General features: G+C 45.3%; 1 protein-coding gene and 1 long non-coding RNA gene across 6 annotated transcripts; one reads left to right on the top strand and one right to left on the bottom strand.

Annotated features, from left to right (window-relative positions):
- Positions 1-3837: 3837 nt before the first annotated feature.
- On the bottom strand, positions 3838-8076 carry ING2 (inhibitor of growth family member 2). The gene is made up of 2 exons (XM_048078262.2): positions 7763-8076; positions 3838-5132 (listed from the first exon to the last, which is right to left on the bottom strand). Exons 1-2 carry the CDS (start codon positions 7929-7931, stop codon positions 4462-4464), a joined length of 840 nt encoding a protein of 279 aa, XP_047934219.1. The 5' UTR covers positions 7932-8076; the 3' UTR covers positions 3838-4461.
- Positions 5682-14218, top strand: LOC106035137 (uncharacterized). Of its 5 annotated transcripts, none has more exons than XR_007168828.2 (4): positions 8229-8536; positions 8603-11793; positions 11907-12122; positions 12409-14218. It is a non-coding gene; the product is annotated as an uncharacterized lncRNA (long non-coding RNA). The 5 variants fall into 5 exon arrangements; XR_007168831.2 differs by having other exon boundaries at positions 8232-8536; positions 8603-8700; positions 11701-12122; XR_007168830.2 differs by lacking the exon at positions 8229-8536 and adding an exon at positions 5682-7569 and having other exon boundaries at positions 8603-12122.
- Positions 14219-14479: the final 261 nt, after the last annotated feature.

The raw sequence follows: 14479 nt of genomic DNA, 5'->3' as shown, positions 1-14479 counted from the left end.
AATAGAAGGATTTCAGACATACTGCCTGACATGATAAAAGTATCTTCGTGAGCTGGAGGAGCTTTTATCATTGCTCTGTTAGATCCAGGTATGCAAGGATAAAGAAATGGGGGGGAAGATGAAGAAGGGTGGGAGTCTACATGAAATTGCATTTAAAGCAATAAAGGTTTTTATATGGAACCTACAATATTTTCTTCAACCTGAGGTGCCAATATCAAAAACTTGCTGAACTCCCGGAGATGAAGACCTCTTAATAAAAGACATCTGTATGCAGGTGAGAGGAAGAAAGAACCCAAAGCCCTTCGCTTTGCTGATGGGGCAGTTTTATCAAGATAGACTGGTTGGACTTCAGGGGAAACTGAACAGTGTGGGGTTCAGCCCCGCTGAAATCTGCAGAACAAAAAGCCAGATTGGCTTTAAAAATCTAATCTGTTGCAGTCAGAAGTGGTACAGCTACAGAAGTACCAAACCGCTCATTTTTAAGTATGCATTCAGGCAAATGGTAGTCGTTTCTTTCAAGCTGAAACTACGGGCTTTAAATGGAGAAAAGGTCTTCAAAATTAGAAAATGCCACCTTCTTTGCAAAGGCCCTTTCTTTGCTTAGATAAATTCAGGGAAGAATAGAGCATTTCACTTACCACTCTCCTGTACCACTCTCCAGTAGCACATTACCATTTCAGGATGCGTAGATTATTTAATGTTTGGCAGAGAAATACAGTTAAAATTAGTTTGAATACAGAGGAATCATCATTGTGCTTTTTAGCAATCAACAGGTATGAACATATGGCAGCATGCAAAAGACTACCTTTAAGGTATTTGTACCCGTTGCAACTGCTAGGTTACCATATTTGAATTCAGGCAGCTCACGCAATAAAGTAAGACACGGCAACTGGAGGAAACTTTTACTGATCTTGCATAGTATTCAAGACCTGTCCAGAAAAATGCAGTAACTGCTGGAGATACCAAGACAGCCTTACAAATATAGGAAGGAAGTATTATTAAATCATTTGTTTTGCTTTCAAAATGCTAAGCTTTCTATTAGGTCTATTTTTTTTGTTTGTTTTGGTTTAACGGTTGGTTGGTTGAATTGTTATTTTTGTCAAGATTAATGAAACTGGTCCATGGGACAGTGCTTGAGAAAAGATCTTGCTCTGATGCCATTCTTTTAAAATAGTTATAAAGACCTTTCACCGCTGATGAACTTGCATTACTTTGAAACTGAAAGGTAAAAAGCAGGAACTTAAAAATACACCGTATTTTCATAGGCTTAAAGAAAACAAAACATAAGCTTGACATTTGATCCATGCTGAATTAAGATGAAGTACGAATTTCCAGAGAGGAAGCAGTTTCCTCTTCAGTTACACATACTTCTATCAACTTCCCAACACAGTTTGTTGCCCAGATTTTATTTTAAGAATCTAGTTTTGTTTCATGATAGCCAATGCCTATCTTCAAGATGAACTGACTAGAAGTTTGTATTTTCTTTTCACTTTGCAAGCGAGGTTCATTCCTTTCAGAGTAGGAGCTCAACATTAAGAAGCAACATAAGAGTTCTCTACTTACCTTTGATTTCATAGTAGCATCTCACATGCGTCTTCAGTAATTACCATTGATCTGGCATGAAAACAGATGCAAAACCACAAAATCTGGGTTTGGTTAGAAAGGTGTGAAATGCTGTCTAACAGATTGTATCAGGTCTTTCCTCATACAGGTTTTAGCAACAACTTACAAGTATTTAAAAGTGGTAATTTTAGATGCACCCATCTACGTTTGAGGCACACTGCTTATCTGCTTATAAACTAGTGCTGAATTATTCCTGCATTTGAGTGATTTCAGGTATTTGGCAAAGCAAATGCTGCTTCCCCAGCAGTATCTTCACTGGGAACCTTGAGAATTCATATTCCCTACCAGAAGGGCCATTACAATGAAAGAAAGCACCCCTTTGTTAGAGATATTTGAGCCACTGTCAGAATCTAAACTTTTCTGTACCGCCACAGCATACGCTAGTCCTACTTCAGCGATTACTCCAGGTGATTATACAAGGCCCACAAGCCCCCTTCTTCTCTGCCTTGGAAAAACACATTCTTGATCTAGCTAGCAGAAATACAAATGTACTTTCCAAGATAAATTAGTAATGTTAATAGTTACAATTTCACTTGCATTTTGTTACTGCAACTTCAGTGTTTACTTAAATGGGTGTGGTTTTTTTGTTTTCTTTTTAACACTAGGAAGCATCACCATTTTATGGGCATATTACACGTTGATACAATCCCCAGCCCAAGCCTTCCAGTCTGCCCAGGAAGGAAATTTAAGGATTACTAAGCTGTAACAAATAGAAAAAGGAGTAATATGCACCAAGGAGAACTTGAGACACTCATCTGCATCGTTCTCTGGACAAAGTCCCTAACAATGATCCCCTCTTTGCAACCTTATCACGCAATAGCCTGGAAAGCAAGTCAGGGCCTTAGAGTAAGGTTTACATTCCCGCCTACCCTGCTGATGGTCAAAGGCCTTGGGGCAGTTTCCCACAAGTGCAGTTTACTTACTGCAGCGTGGATCTCCCCAGTGAAGCTGGTTCACTTAAACTAAAACTTTAAAGCTCACAATATTGGCTCCACACTCCCCTGCCATATGTTAACTAATATTACTTGCAAATGCTAAAATCCCGTTAAGGAATCAGATCCTAATTGTAGAAGTAGGCTCAGTGTTTTATGTAGCTAATAATATTCGGAGACCTGCACGTTGATTCATACCATCTGGCCCAGCAGCGCTGAGGCTTTCGTTACGCTACGTGCAGCACACCTAGCCCTCCAGCCCCAGCCAGCACAGCCCTCTAGTGGAGATGGAGGATTGAGTTGGGAGGGTATTCATCCACAGCAGCTTGCTTTTGCTCCTCTGCCTTCCACGCTGTTCTCAACTCAGCAGTGCATTTCAATTGTACTTGGCCACAGACGGTGTCACTTCTTCATCTGTGCCCTCACGAAAGACCTTAGCAGCAAAGAACAGAGACCTACGTGGACTTCAGAGCACTTCCAGCCCACCTAGAGATAACCTGCACGCCTGCTCTATCTGCCCTGCCAGGGCACTGGCAGTCTCTCACGGAAGAACACTCAAGCATAACCCTAGGTATAAGCTTTGGTATACCATTTATTTCTCCTCTGTTAGTGTCTCCCATTGCAAAGGAGCAGAAGCAGCTGTTTCCATCTTTTTTCTACCTCCTCTAGGGGGTGGAGGAAGTTAAAAAATAAACTTTTAACAACCAGCTAAGTTTAGACACTATCAGCATACTTCAGAAAAAGTAATGTTTAATGTTAAAGCCCATCAGAAATCTGCTAGGATTTGTCTACTGGCTGTATGCCAGCCACACTTTTTTTTTTTTATTATTATCATTATCATCAATACTTTAAGTGAAAGCTTTTGCTTTCAGGCTTTTTGGATAGTTGCCCAAGTTCAAGGGCTATTGTGCTATACTTAAACCCTGGTGTGGCCACACACGTATCAAAATACTACTGAAGGAAAGCAAAGTTGATGTCCCAAAGAATATCAATCATATTCCAGATCTCTAGAGTTTATGATGAAGATTTCATCACACTTGCAGTTTCTGTTCCCAGAAATGTCAATATCCCCTTCTCAAGGGATCCTCCTACAGCTTCAAGGCTTGTATAGGCAGTGGCAAAATACAAATGATCAAGGAAATGGTTTCATCGCTAGGGAGACCATCTTAAACAATAAAGACCATATCAAGATGCTCAACAGAACCCCAATAAAACCCCACTAAGAAAATCCAAAACTGCTTATACACCACAAGTCTGTCAAATCCAAAAATTGACTCTCATGTGTAAAGTCACAAAGACAAGAGTTTAATATTGACAAAAAAAGCTTAAGTTAGTGGTATTTTCTTCCTTGAAATAACGTACTGGTCATACGAAAGTCACTGAAGAGGTCTGCTTTTAGCCTGGAAGACTTTAACATTTACAGCTGAATTCAAAAACCCTATTTCCAAATGTGTGATGTTAACACAAAAACTAGAAACTTAAGACCTGGGATAAAGAACAAATTCAGTTGTTAAGGTTCTAGCAGTTAGGTGAGGCATTTCAGTGCCTTCCCCATAACATGAAAGAGTTCTTCAGTATCTTTCCTACCACCATTATTTCAAGACTCACAAGGTTTTTTGTTTGTTTTTGCCTTTTTTTTTAAATACTAATGGGGTTAAATTGAAATCAAGCGCCATATGCTTGTGATGTCTTCTGTGAAGGTCTGAAGCCACCCTGTTTCAACTATTTGGTTATTCAGTGCAGAAAGTTAAAGATTCACAGAAGGTATAACAGCTTTTAATACGCCATTAATATTATAGATTAAAAATTATTGCATAGTCTTATGCATTTCCTAAAACAGCGCTCTCTGGAAATTAAACATTTTTAATATAAAAGGACCAACTCTTTAAAACACAAATTGCGTTCACTACCTCGATCTTCTATCCTTTTTTGATTTGTCAGTACATTTGTCCATAGTTTTCTCATTATCTCCTCTGCACTTCGGGCAGTACCATTTCCCCTTTGGCTTATAGGTGAGTCCAACACACGAGAAGTGGAACCACTCGATAGGACACTGTTCGTTATCACACCCTATCATTTCGCCGTAAGACACTTGGTTGCATAAGCAATAAGTTGGTTCATTGGGGTCAATTGCAAATTCTACAGGTGAAACTTCTCTCTCTTGTTTGGCTTTGGAGCGTTTTTTCTTCTTAGAAGATTTAGATCTCTTCTCTTTAGGTGGCTGATCATCGCAGTCATCAATCCCGTTTGCTATATGGCACAGGTCACGGCTTTCGCTGGTTCGCTGGCGACGAGGTCTCCGTGAAGACCTCTCCGGTTGGCAGGACTCCATCTTGGCCTTTTCCAGAGGCTTTTCATTCTCAGACAGATCTTGAAAACACTGAGAGTGTGTTTCCATTTGCCGGGCTCTATTCTCTACCAGTTCTAGCATCTGAGTAACTATTTGAATTTTTTCATCTCCAAGTTCCTGGCTGTTGATTAACGCACGCTGAAGATGCTGCTGCAAGCGTTTCTTCTGAACGGGATCATTTTCCGACTTGTATTTTTCATAGACTTCATCTATTTCTTTTAGCGCTTCTACAAAATGAAGATAATAGAAACAATTACACAAGATTGAACACACTCAAGAAAATATAAAAATGTATTTCTAACAAAAAAATAGTGCAAGTGTTAATTATAGTATACCCTAGTGGGCTAGATCCGATATTTAATTCAAGTTGCACGTGAACGTCAAATCAGTGTTTAAGATTGCAATCTGTTGCGAGAAAAGTTTCTCATGTTCTACAGAAAAGCAAGCTTATTAAAGCCGTTGGAAAAAGAAAGGCGACCACTGCTGCTGAAGTGTGGATAGTCCAGATGCTGCCTCAGCACCTGACAAAGCAGGAATTTTTTGTTGAGGTTCCTTTCTCCAGTAGTTCCAACGCCTACAAACCGAAGTGATAGCTTATCATATCATATGAAGAAGCTGAGAATTCATTATAATCACGTGTCATTCATGTAGCCATCATATATCACAGACATCACTCCAGATATTCAGGCCTTCTTCCTTCCCCTTCTTATTCACCTAAAGGTCTGGTATTACATTTTCAACCACGCTTAGTTATAAAGATGTATGGCGCTTCAAGTCACACATTAGCAAATGTACAATTGGGATTTAAGTCAACGTAAACCACTCAAACTGGTGCGTTCACGTTACAAAGAAGCTACAGCAAGTTTCATTTTAAATAAAGGCTGAACTTTTCAGAATAGGTGACCTACAGTTTAGTGCATCACAGGATATTTTTAAGCTACTAGTAACGAATGTTTCGGTTTCACTCCTAGGCTTTTTTCTTTCACAAGTCATGCAAAATACCTGCAGGGATTGCTGCGAATCTTTCACGACATTTAGTTCCTAGAAACAAGTTTATTGAACCCAAAAAGGAGATGAACAAATGCTTCATCAAACAGCCTTTGCCTGTTCTCTACTCTACTATTTTGCTGGATTTTAAAATAATATTTTCTAGACCAAAAGTTACACTAGATCTATTCATAAAAGAGAGGAACTGCTGCAGTGGAAGGAACTAGATCAGTAGAACTGACAGCGAGATCTGATGCAGTGTTAGATACAGCACCGGTTCCTTTGGAAACAGCTTGAAGATTTTAACAGGCAAGGGAATTTATGTACGATACTCAACTGTGTACTTCTGTGACCAGAACACGTGTAGTACAATCCTTCTCTTTCTGCAGACCCTTGTTTTACAAACTGGCTTTCATTTTTAAAGAATATTGCCTGCTTTGTACAGCTGTGAAATAATTCAAGCTCCCACTGAGTGGAAGCCACAGATATTATCACAACTTTGTTCACCGTGATTTTTTTCCCTGCTGACATCTTGAAATGGCAGCTTAAGTGCGAACAGCCCCTTTTTACTATAAATTCTGCAACCTGCGTGACAGGAGAAGCCAACAGCACTTTGTTCTAACTCGAGACCTTCACAAGGGGAAGATAAAAATCAGTACTCTGCCTGTCTAATAAGTCACGCAGCCTATTTTTCCTCAGTGCTAGCATTCCGGCTATCATTAAAAGCACAAGCTCTGTTTGCCTACAAGCACAGCCACATCTGTTGCCTTGACATGGAAAGAAATTTTACTCTGTTCCTGAAGAGCGCGGAGTACGGTACTCCCCCCACATTATCTCCCACCTCGCCTTCTTTTGCGAGGTAAAAAAAATAGGTGGTATAGGTGTAGTTATAGATTTCCCAGGTAGGGAATGCCCTGCCTGGGAGAATGCACGAGCAATAACTGTTTGTTTTTCCATAGTGACAGGGAAAAAAACAAACGCTCTGCATTGCAGACACCTTTTTAAGCTGATCGTTCCCTGGAGCAGCCTGTCCTGACCACCACGGGACCCGCTCTCCAAAGGGCAGCCAAATTTCTCACATGTGGAAGAAGGGACTTCAGGAGCGGCAGAGATGCGAGCGCACCAAACCATCTCCGTGTTCACCCCCAGGACTGGAGGAGGTACCTGTACACCCTGCTACACAGCTCTGAAACCTCTGTTTTAAACAAAACTGAGCCACGACCCAGTGCTCCTCACAGACAACACGATTAAGCCTGGCGGAGCTAATGAAAAGCTGAAGGGTTTCAGTTTTCCAAGCCCAGGAGCGGCGTTGCTCCTCCCACACGAGCTATCACTGCCTTCCACACCAGCCAAAACCGTACGAGCAGTACTTTCAGATGATCCGCAGGCCCGGGCCTAAGATATAGGTATTTTTTATCGAGTTTTTAGCCTGTTTTCCTCGCTCTTTTCAACCGGCTGAGGAGCGCGGTGGCGCGCGAGCGGCTGAAAGGATTTGTGGAAGCGATGCGCGGGGTAAGCGGAGGCTCGGACCCGCCCCGCGCAGGTTTCGGGTCACCGCGGACCGCCCAGAAGCGCTGACAGAGACCCCAGAGCAGCGCGGAGCCTTCACCCTCCGGCCCCGAAGACCCGGACGGCTTCCAGCAGCTACCTCCCAGGGCCGTCAGGGGGACGGCCGCGGTGAGCCCCTGCCCCCTCCCCACACCCCGGGGGGCGCCGCCACCCCCTGGGGGCACCGGGCTCCCCGCATAAAGCCCCGGCCCGGCCCGGCCTCCCCTCCCCTCCCTGCCTCCCTCCGCCCCGCCGGGCGCATGTGCGGCGCTGCCGGGCGGTTACACCCCCCCCCGGCCCGGGCTGCCGTCCCGGCGCCCACCTTGGCAGCGGGTGTCCACCTCGCGCAGCAGCGACACGTTGCGCTGGATGTCGAGCGGCAGCGACTCCACGCACTCCAGGTACTCCTGCACGTACAGCGACAGCAGCCGCGACCGCTCGCCGCCGCCCGCCGCCGGCCCCGCCACCAGCTGCGGCCCCGCCAGCATCATCCCCCCGCGGCCACCCGCTCCCGACCCCCGCCGCCGCCGGAGCCGCAGCGAGACCCGCTCGCAGCCCCCGCCCCTCGCCGCCGTGCTGCGCGCATGCGCGACGCCCTGCCCTTATAAGGCGCGGCCGGCGGCGCCGCCAGGGGTTCGCATTCTCCCGCCTTCCCCCGCCGCGCGCTCCCATTGGCGCGGAGGGCGGAGGGGGGCGGGAGGAGAGCGGGGGCGGGGCTTCGCTTAAAGGACCGCGGGCTCGCCCTGCCGCGCCGGGAGGGGCGGGCTGAGGGGCGGGGCGGGGCGGGGCGGGGGGGGGGATGCCCCAACGGCCGCCCCAACGGCCGCCCCAACGGCCGCCCCAACGGCCGCCCCAACGGCCGCCCCAACGGCCGCCCCAACGGCCGCCCCAACGGCCGCCCCCGTCACAGCCCCTTTGATTCCGTGAGGAAATAGTGGCCCGAAACCCGCAGGAATTGGGGATTTGGTGTCGCAGCCCCCCTCCCTGCCACCCTCACGCAGCGTCCCCGCGGGGCGCTCCTGCGCCCCAAACAACCCGTCACAAATCCCCCCCAGAGCCCCCCTCCCAGGGCAGCGTGCCCGAGCGGGGGGGACGGGTAAGTCTGATCGCGGTAACGTTCATATTATATTATATTATATTATATTACATCCCCTTTAAACAGTTTGCTTGCAGACGGCTCGCGTCAGCCTCCCCCACGCCGCCCTGAGGTGAGCCTGCTTGCTGTAGCAATTTGTTTCTGAGGAGCTTCTTCATCGTGAGGTAAGGCTTGCACCGACGGCACGGCCACAGATGCGTTTCACTCTGTTACACCGGAGGGTGCCTGAAAGGCAAGCTCTTCCTCACGCATCTGCTTAATTCATATCCTCGAACTGTCACAGCGGTAACTTAGGCAGCTTTTCCCGTAAGATAGAGCTGCCTTATTTAGCTCTAAAGGAGAGCAAAATGATTCACGATAAACCATTACTTAGGGAAGCGCAGTGACATTTTATCCCGAGGAATCTTTTCAGAGGATTCTAAATAGGGTGTCAAAGAAGTTTAGTCTCTTAAAACCCACTCGCCTGCCAACAAATCTCCTGATTTTGACAGAGTATCCTGTCTCCCCCAAGGCTGCTGCAGGATTTGTATCAAATGCTGGCCACAACACCTATAGTAGGCAACAAAAGTAGAAATACATATACTTTTCAGTTATAGTACTACTGGGAGAGTGATACCAAGCACTTAGAATTATTTAAAAAAAAATACCAAGAATTGCTTCTCTTTCAGAAGTTTTCCTGTGATCTTTACTACATGAAAAAAATCATAAGCATTAGGGAAAAAAAAAAAAACACAACTTGTGGTGTCTGGCAATATCACCAGGAGACCTGTACATCTTGCAGTATGTTGCATTTATATTTCAGGCACCTGAAAAAAAAAAAGTGGGAAAAAATATGAGATCCTGTAAACTTGGGGGAGGAAAAAAAAGCATCAGAGATGACTGCATTCAAGAGTGAAGTAGATATTTATTATGTTACATATTCCTACCTGTAGGTAAATGGCCAGCACTAAAACGGTGGCCATACTAATGCTGTAGATAACATCATTTCTGGATGGAACGATCTAGAGTGGTGGATAAGCAGCAGCATGGCTTGTGCAGAGGGGTTTCGTGGTCTCCATCCTTGGATATTTTTGGAGCCTGGCTGGATGAGGCCTGGCACGACCTGATCTGGCTGTGAAGCTGGCTCTGCTTTGAGCAGGGGGCTGAACTAGATGGCCTCCAGAGGATCCCTTACAGCCTGCTTTTTTTCCTGCAATTCTGTGAGTGTGTTGACTGCGTGAGATGGCCCCACGGCTATCCCCATGACAAAAGCAGCGTGTTGAACCTCACTGATTCATCTAACCAGCAGGGAGATCCGTATCTTACATGATGGCAGTATCCAAGTATCATTTCCTCAACACCCAGTTCAGGAAGGTCTTTAAACACATTCTAAACTTTCAGCTCATGCAGCTGCTAAACTGGTATCCTGTCACGGTGTTTTTCTGAGTCTACAGCTAAGGTGTTGAGCAATAGCTGTAGACAGATGTCTTAGCCCTAGTCATCAGTGTGCTGGCAAGCTCATAAAATAAATGAAAACAAAGTTGTAGGCAGTACTTTCAAAACATTGTGTGTTACACTGATGTCACTCTGGCCATAAAAGCAGGAAGTCTGCAAGTCAGTAAGTTCCTCAGAGGACGTTGCAACGTTAAAATCCATTCACCAGTAAAACCAGCTCCTTTGTGTGTTGTGACAGCTCAGATTAACGAAGCAAAATCTCAGATCATTTTATGCCCTTTGTCTCATTTTTGCACAAATAGATTTAGAAAATGAAAACAATCTAGCTACTTTCACTTCCAGTGACAGTACAGTGCTGAAACTTTATTGCGTGGTGCTCGTTGCTGTCAATTCTGAGTAACTGAAATCCAAGCAATTGAATTCTTTCATATAACATTAACAAATAATGCTTACTGTGCAGGCAGAAAGCCCAACTTACACACCAGTGCAAAAGGAACAGGATCAACACCAATGATACTAAATTCTTTAGAAAGATGTCGACTGTTTTGAGGGTTTGTGTTTCTGCTTGCAGTAAGTGTGAACAGCTGCATCATTCTGCTACCTCATAAAGAAATAAAACTGAGAAATAGATATTTCCGCTACACAGCAGAAAAATAAAGCAAAAATGGTAATTAAAAATTAATACATTGTTTAAAAATAAATGTTAATTGCAATTAAATGTTAATGAAAAATAACATTTTGACTTCACTTTTGACGTTGCTTTTTCTGACAAATTGTATATGCAGCATCAGTAAGAAGAAAAAAACTGAGAAAGTCATTGTAGCATAATTCATAAGGCATGCTACAGGTGGTTTCTGTGCTAAAAACTTGCTGTTTGTCACTGTGTGGGAGGCAGTATCTAAGGTACAGCAGAGATCAGCTAACATTCCCTGAATTTCAATGTTGTCTGCTGCTTTTGAACACTGAAGGAAATATTTCAATTTTGAGCAGTCTAGGAATGCATCAGTAATGTTAGACCAGATTTCCCTAGGAAGATGAAGCCTTAGCTTGCTGCATGCTGGAAGCCCTGGGGGAAAGGAAATCCAGAACAGCAGGCTGAATTCTCTGGCTTGGTAATGCCCCGGAGTGCCTGGGAGCAAGCACTGGAGAATTTCAATGCATTGGACTATTTGCAGCTCGGTAGCTTCCGTGACCCAGCTATGTCTATACTTTTGATGACTGTGAGAATAATCTGGAGATAAGAGGAGGCATGGTAGAGCAAAACCTTGCTATCTGTAGCGATGGTAGAGATGGACAGGCAGAAAGACCATAAATTTCACTCTAACCCTCTCCACTGAGTGGAGAATTGTCAAAGCGAGCTTGATATTCACAGTGGTATCAGAGGTACATTACTACAAAGTAGTAAATCTTCACTGCATTTATATGTCTATACCCCACTTCCCATGGAGAAAACAACATTTTTGTTCCTTTGTCATGTCCTAGTATATTTTTAAGAGTCCCAACCAGAGTATTCCTCTTCTTGTGAAAGATTATTTCATCACATTATAGATTTTACTATGATAAAATATTTCCAGATATTTAATCTAAATTTGATTTCCCCCATTCGTAGTTTTGCCTGTCTTCCATCTGTTGTAATCCTGATTTTACGTCCATGAATCATAGCTGGTTCCTGTCCCGTTTCACCTAATAGTGCACAAGCTGTTTACATCTTTTCAATTTTTCATTGATAGCCTAGGAAGAATTTCAGCGTGTGGAAAAAAAATAACGAAAAGCAGCATTATTGAGGAGAAAAAGCGTAAAAAGGGGCCGTCACTGTGAAAGAGGTACCTCGCATTTAGTAGAAATGCTCAAAGGATGATAGCAGGGTGCTTCTTTTAGGCAAATGGAGCAGCATTGATAACAGAATTGATTTTTGACTACGTGTATGTGTTGGCAGGTATGCTTATTTGGTTTCCATGGGATGAAGAAGATGAAGAATTCTACAGGATACGGAGAAAAGAAATGCAAAGAAAAGAACGAATGAGCACAAGCCAGTTGGGCTTTTTTAAAAGTCAGCTGCAGAGAGCTGTAGGCTGTAGGTGGCCACCATATAACTGGTATTTGGGGAAGAGGATGGCTTTTCCAGGGCTGCAGAGGTAGTGTGTTCATTCAGGTAGGTTATTCTCGAACAAGTTCCCTAACGCCAGGTCATCCAAAAAAAGATACTTCCCTGTAATGTCAGATTTGTCGCTTTTGATTTTCCTTAAAAAATTAGGCTTGATTTGTCTGGTAGATTACAGATCATACTGAAGCAACCACTACTACTTTTCTCTTTCGTTTATGCGAGTGTAAGACACCTAAACATTAGATATTGACTAAACATGAGATTATTTTGATAAGGTGATAAATTAAACCAGTACATTTCTTAAAAATATTAGCATGTGTTTTTTTTTTCCCAGCTAGCCTCATTCTCAGCTGTATCAAAGAGCTCTCTAACACCAAGTAACAAACATCCCACACTGATCAGGAGATGTATGTGCTTCCTCATCTGAATGCAAACATCTGTTTGAAAACTGGAGAAATTCCAAGCTTTCTGCCAATATGCTCTGAAAGAAAATTTCTTCCTCAGCCCAAAGTAGCGATCAGTTGAGTTGTATTAACATGAGGAAGAAGCCAGCTGCAATATCCAGTTCCTCTCTTTGCTTTGGACCAGTGGGTTCTGTTTATTTCATGATGAGCAAAGTTAAAAATGGAGTAAAGTGTGCAACCTAGGTTTATGTCATGCTGTGCTTTGCAGTAACTGTTTATTTTTACAATTCTTCCCATTCAACTTCCATACCCTATGGCAGCATCTGATTAAATATAGTTTGTCTCTCAGACAGCAGTTAAAATCTAGAACGCCAGAGGATTTGGAAAACCGACAAACGTGGGTTAGATCTACTTTCCTACCAGAGATAAAGTGTCCTTTGCTCAGTGTGAATTCTGACAGCGGACAGGGGCATTTAAAACACGCAGTTCCGCAGCCCACCTGGGCCTAACAATTTGTGTCACTTAACCATCAATGGCAAATCAAACTTTAAAGTTCTTTAGGTGCAGACATCAGAGCTGTACGAGTCATTTTCAGTTGCAGGAATGTTACTGGTAGAAGAAATAGTGGCAAAGGTGTCTGACTAAATATTTTCTTAAAAACACGTAGCCTTGCTAATGGAAGTACTGTTGTTGGGGTTGCGGCAACTAGCCGAACCATCTAGAAGGTGCACAACTACAAGGCAATTGTTACGTGGACAAAGAGTGCGCCATGTTATACAATATGCAAACCTTGCAGAAATGCACATTTTAGCAGAAAGAAAAGCTTAAAAGACGTATTTTACTGAGCAGCTACTGCTGTTATTTTCCCTGCAGTTTGCAACCTAGTAAATGGGAACAGATCTGGTTAGGGTAAGAGGGAGGCAGTATCAAAGAAGAAGACCGACACTGACCATAATTTACAAGCGAGAGAGTAAAATGTGTTCCCACAGAGAAAAACAGCCCAAGTTGATGAGATTCTGTAGAGCAACATTTAGGGTCCAAAAATAAAAAAATAAAAAGTTGGTCACTGCACAGGGTTCAAACGCAGGTTTGTCTGCAGTCTTCAGGCTGCCCTTCAGGTGCCACCTCTACGGAGGGATGCCAGCTAACGAAACGTTAGCTCTATAGCTTTAGACAGATCCTTTTCAGCAACCGAGACTGGGACACTGGGATTCCATTCCAGCCCCTCAAAACCAAAGCAAAGCTATGCAGAGCTGCGCCCCAGCTCGGTTCTTTCTTGTCATGTGTGAAAGCAGCGGGTTTGCGGACTGTGCCGTACCTACAAATGGGTCGTGTGCCTAGAGTTTAAAAATAATGGTAAACTAAGACTTCTCGGTAGTTTAGCGGCCCCGGACCTGCCGCGGAGGATTCGTAAGCACTTCGGTGTGAACTCGAGGCGGGGGGGGAGGCAGCGGCGCGGTGCCGGGCGCCCAAAAGGCTTCGGACGCCCTGAGAGTGAGCCCCGTGCTGTTGGTGCGCATGCGCGTTGCCTGCGCACTACCTGCGTGCCTGTGGCCGTGACGAGGGCCCGCCCCGCGCCCGCCCGCTCTGCCCGGGGGCGTCTCGGCGGCTCCGCGCGGGCCGCGAGGCGGGGGCTGGCGCCGGCGGCGCCCGGCACTCTCTGCCCGCCGTCCGGGGACTTTCCCCTAGGCGGGCGCGCGGCCCTTGAGGAACGGCGTCCCCCGTGCGTGGCCTAGAGAGCAGGTCTTCAGGGCGCCCTGCCGCATTACCGCCACCGCGCCTTTATATGGCGCCACGGCAGCGGCCGCCTCCCGGTTAGGGCGAGTGCCGCTCGCCGCCCGCTCGCCCCCTCGCCGGCCCCGGGAGGCCGTACACAGGCAGCACAGCCGCGCCGCTGCGCCCCGGGGCCGCGTCACGCCCGCGGGCGGCCGTGGTACCGGCCCCACCGGGGTGATGCGCCGCGGCCCCGCCCACCGTGAATACTTTATGCAAATCGCGCCG

This window comes from Anser cygnoides, chromosome 4, assembly GCF_040182565.1.
Source record: "Anser cygnoides isolate HZ-2024a breed goose chromosome 4, Taihu_goose_T2T_genome, whole genome shotgun sequence".
In the NCBI taxonomy this organism is placed as follows: domain Eukaryota; kingdom Metazoa; phylum Chordata; class Aves; order Anseriformes; family Anatidae; genus Anser; species Anser cygnoides.
The sequence above is the reverse complement of the archived record's forward strand: the minus strand, read 5'-3'. Positions and strand labels throughout refer to the sequence as shown.

What these genes read in the sequence shown, in the direction of transcription:
- ING2 (XM_048078262.2), bottom strand. Translation starts at nt 7,931, where the DNA reads ATGATGCTGGCGGGGCCGCAGCTGGTGGCGGGGCCGGCGGCGGGCGGC. An exon ending in GGTGGACACCCGCTGCCAAG is followed by an intron (nt 5,133 to 7,762) that starts GTGGGCGCCGGG and finishes TTCATTTTGTAG; the next exon opens with AAGCGCTAAAAGAAATAGAT.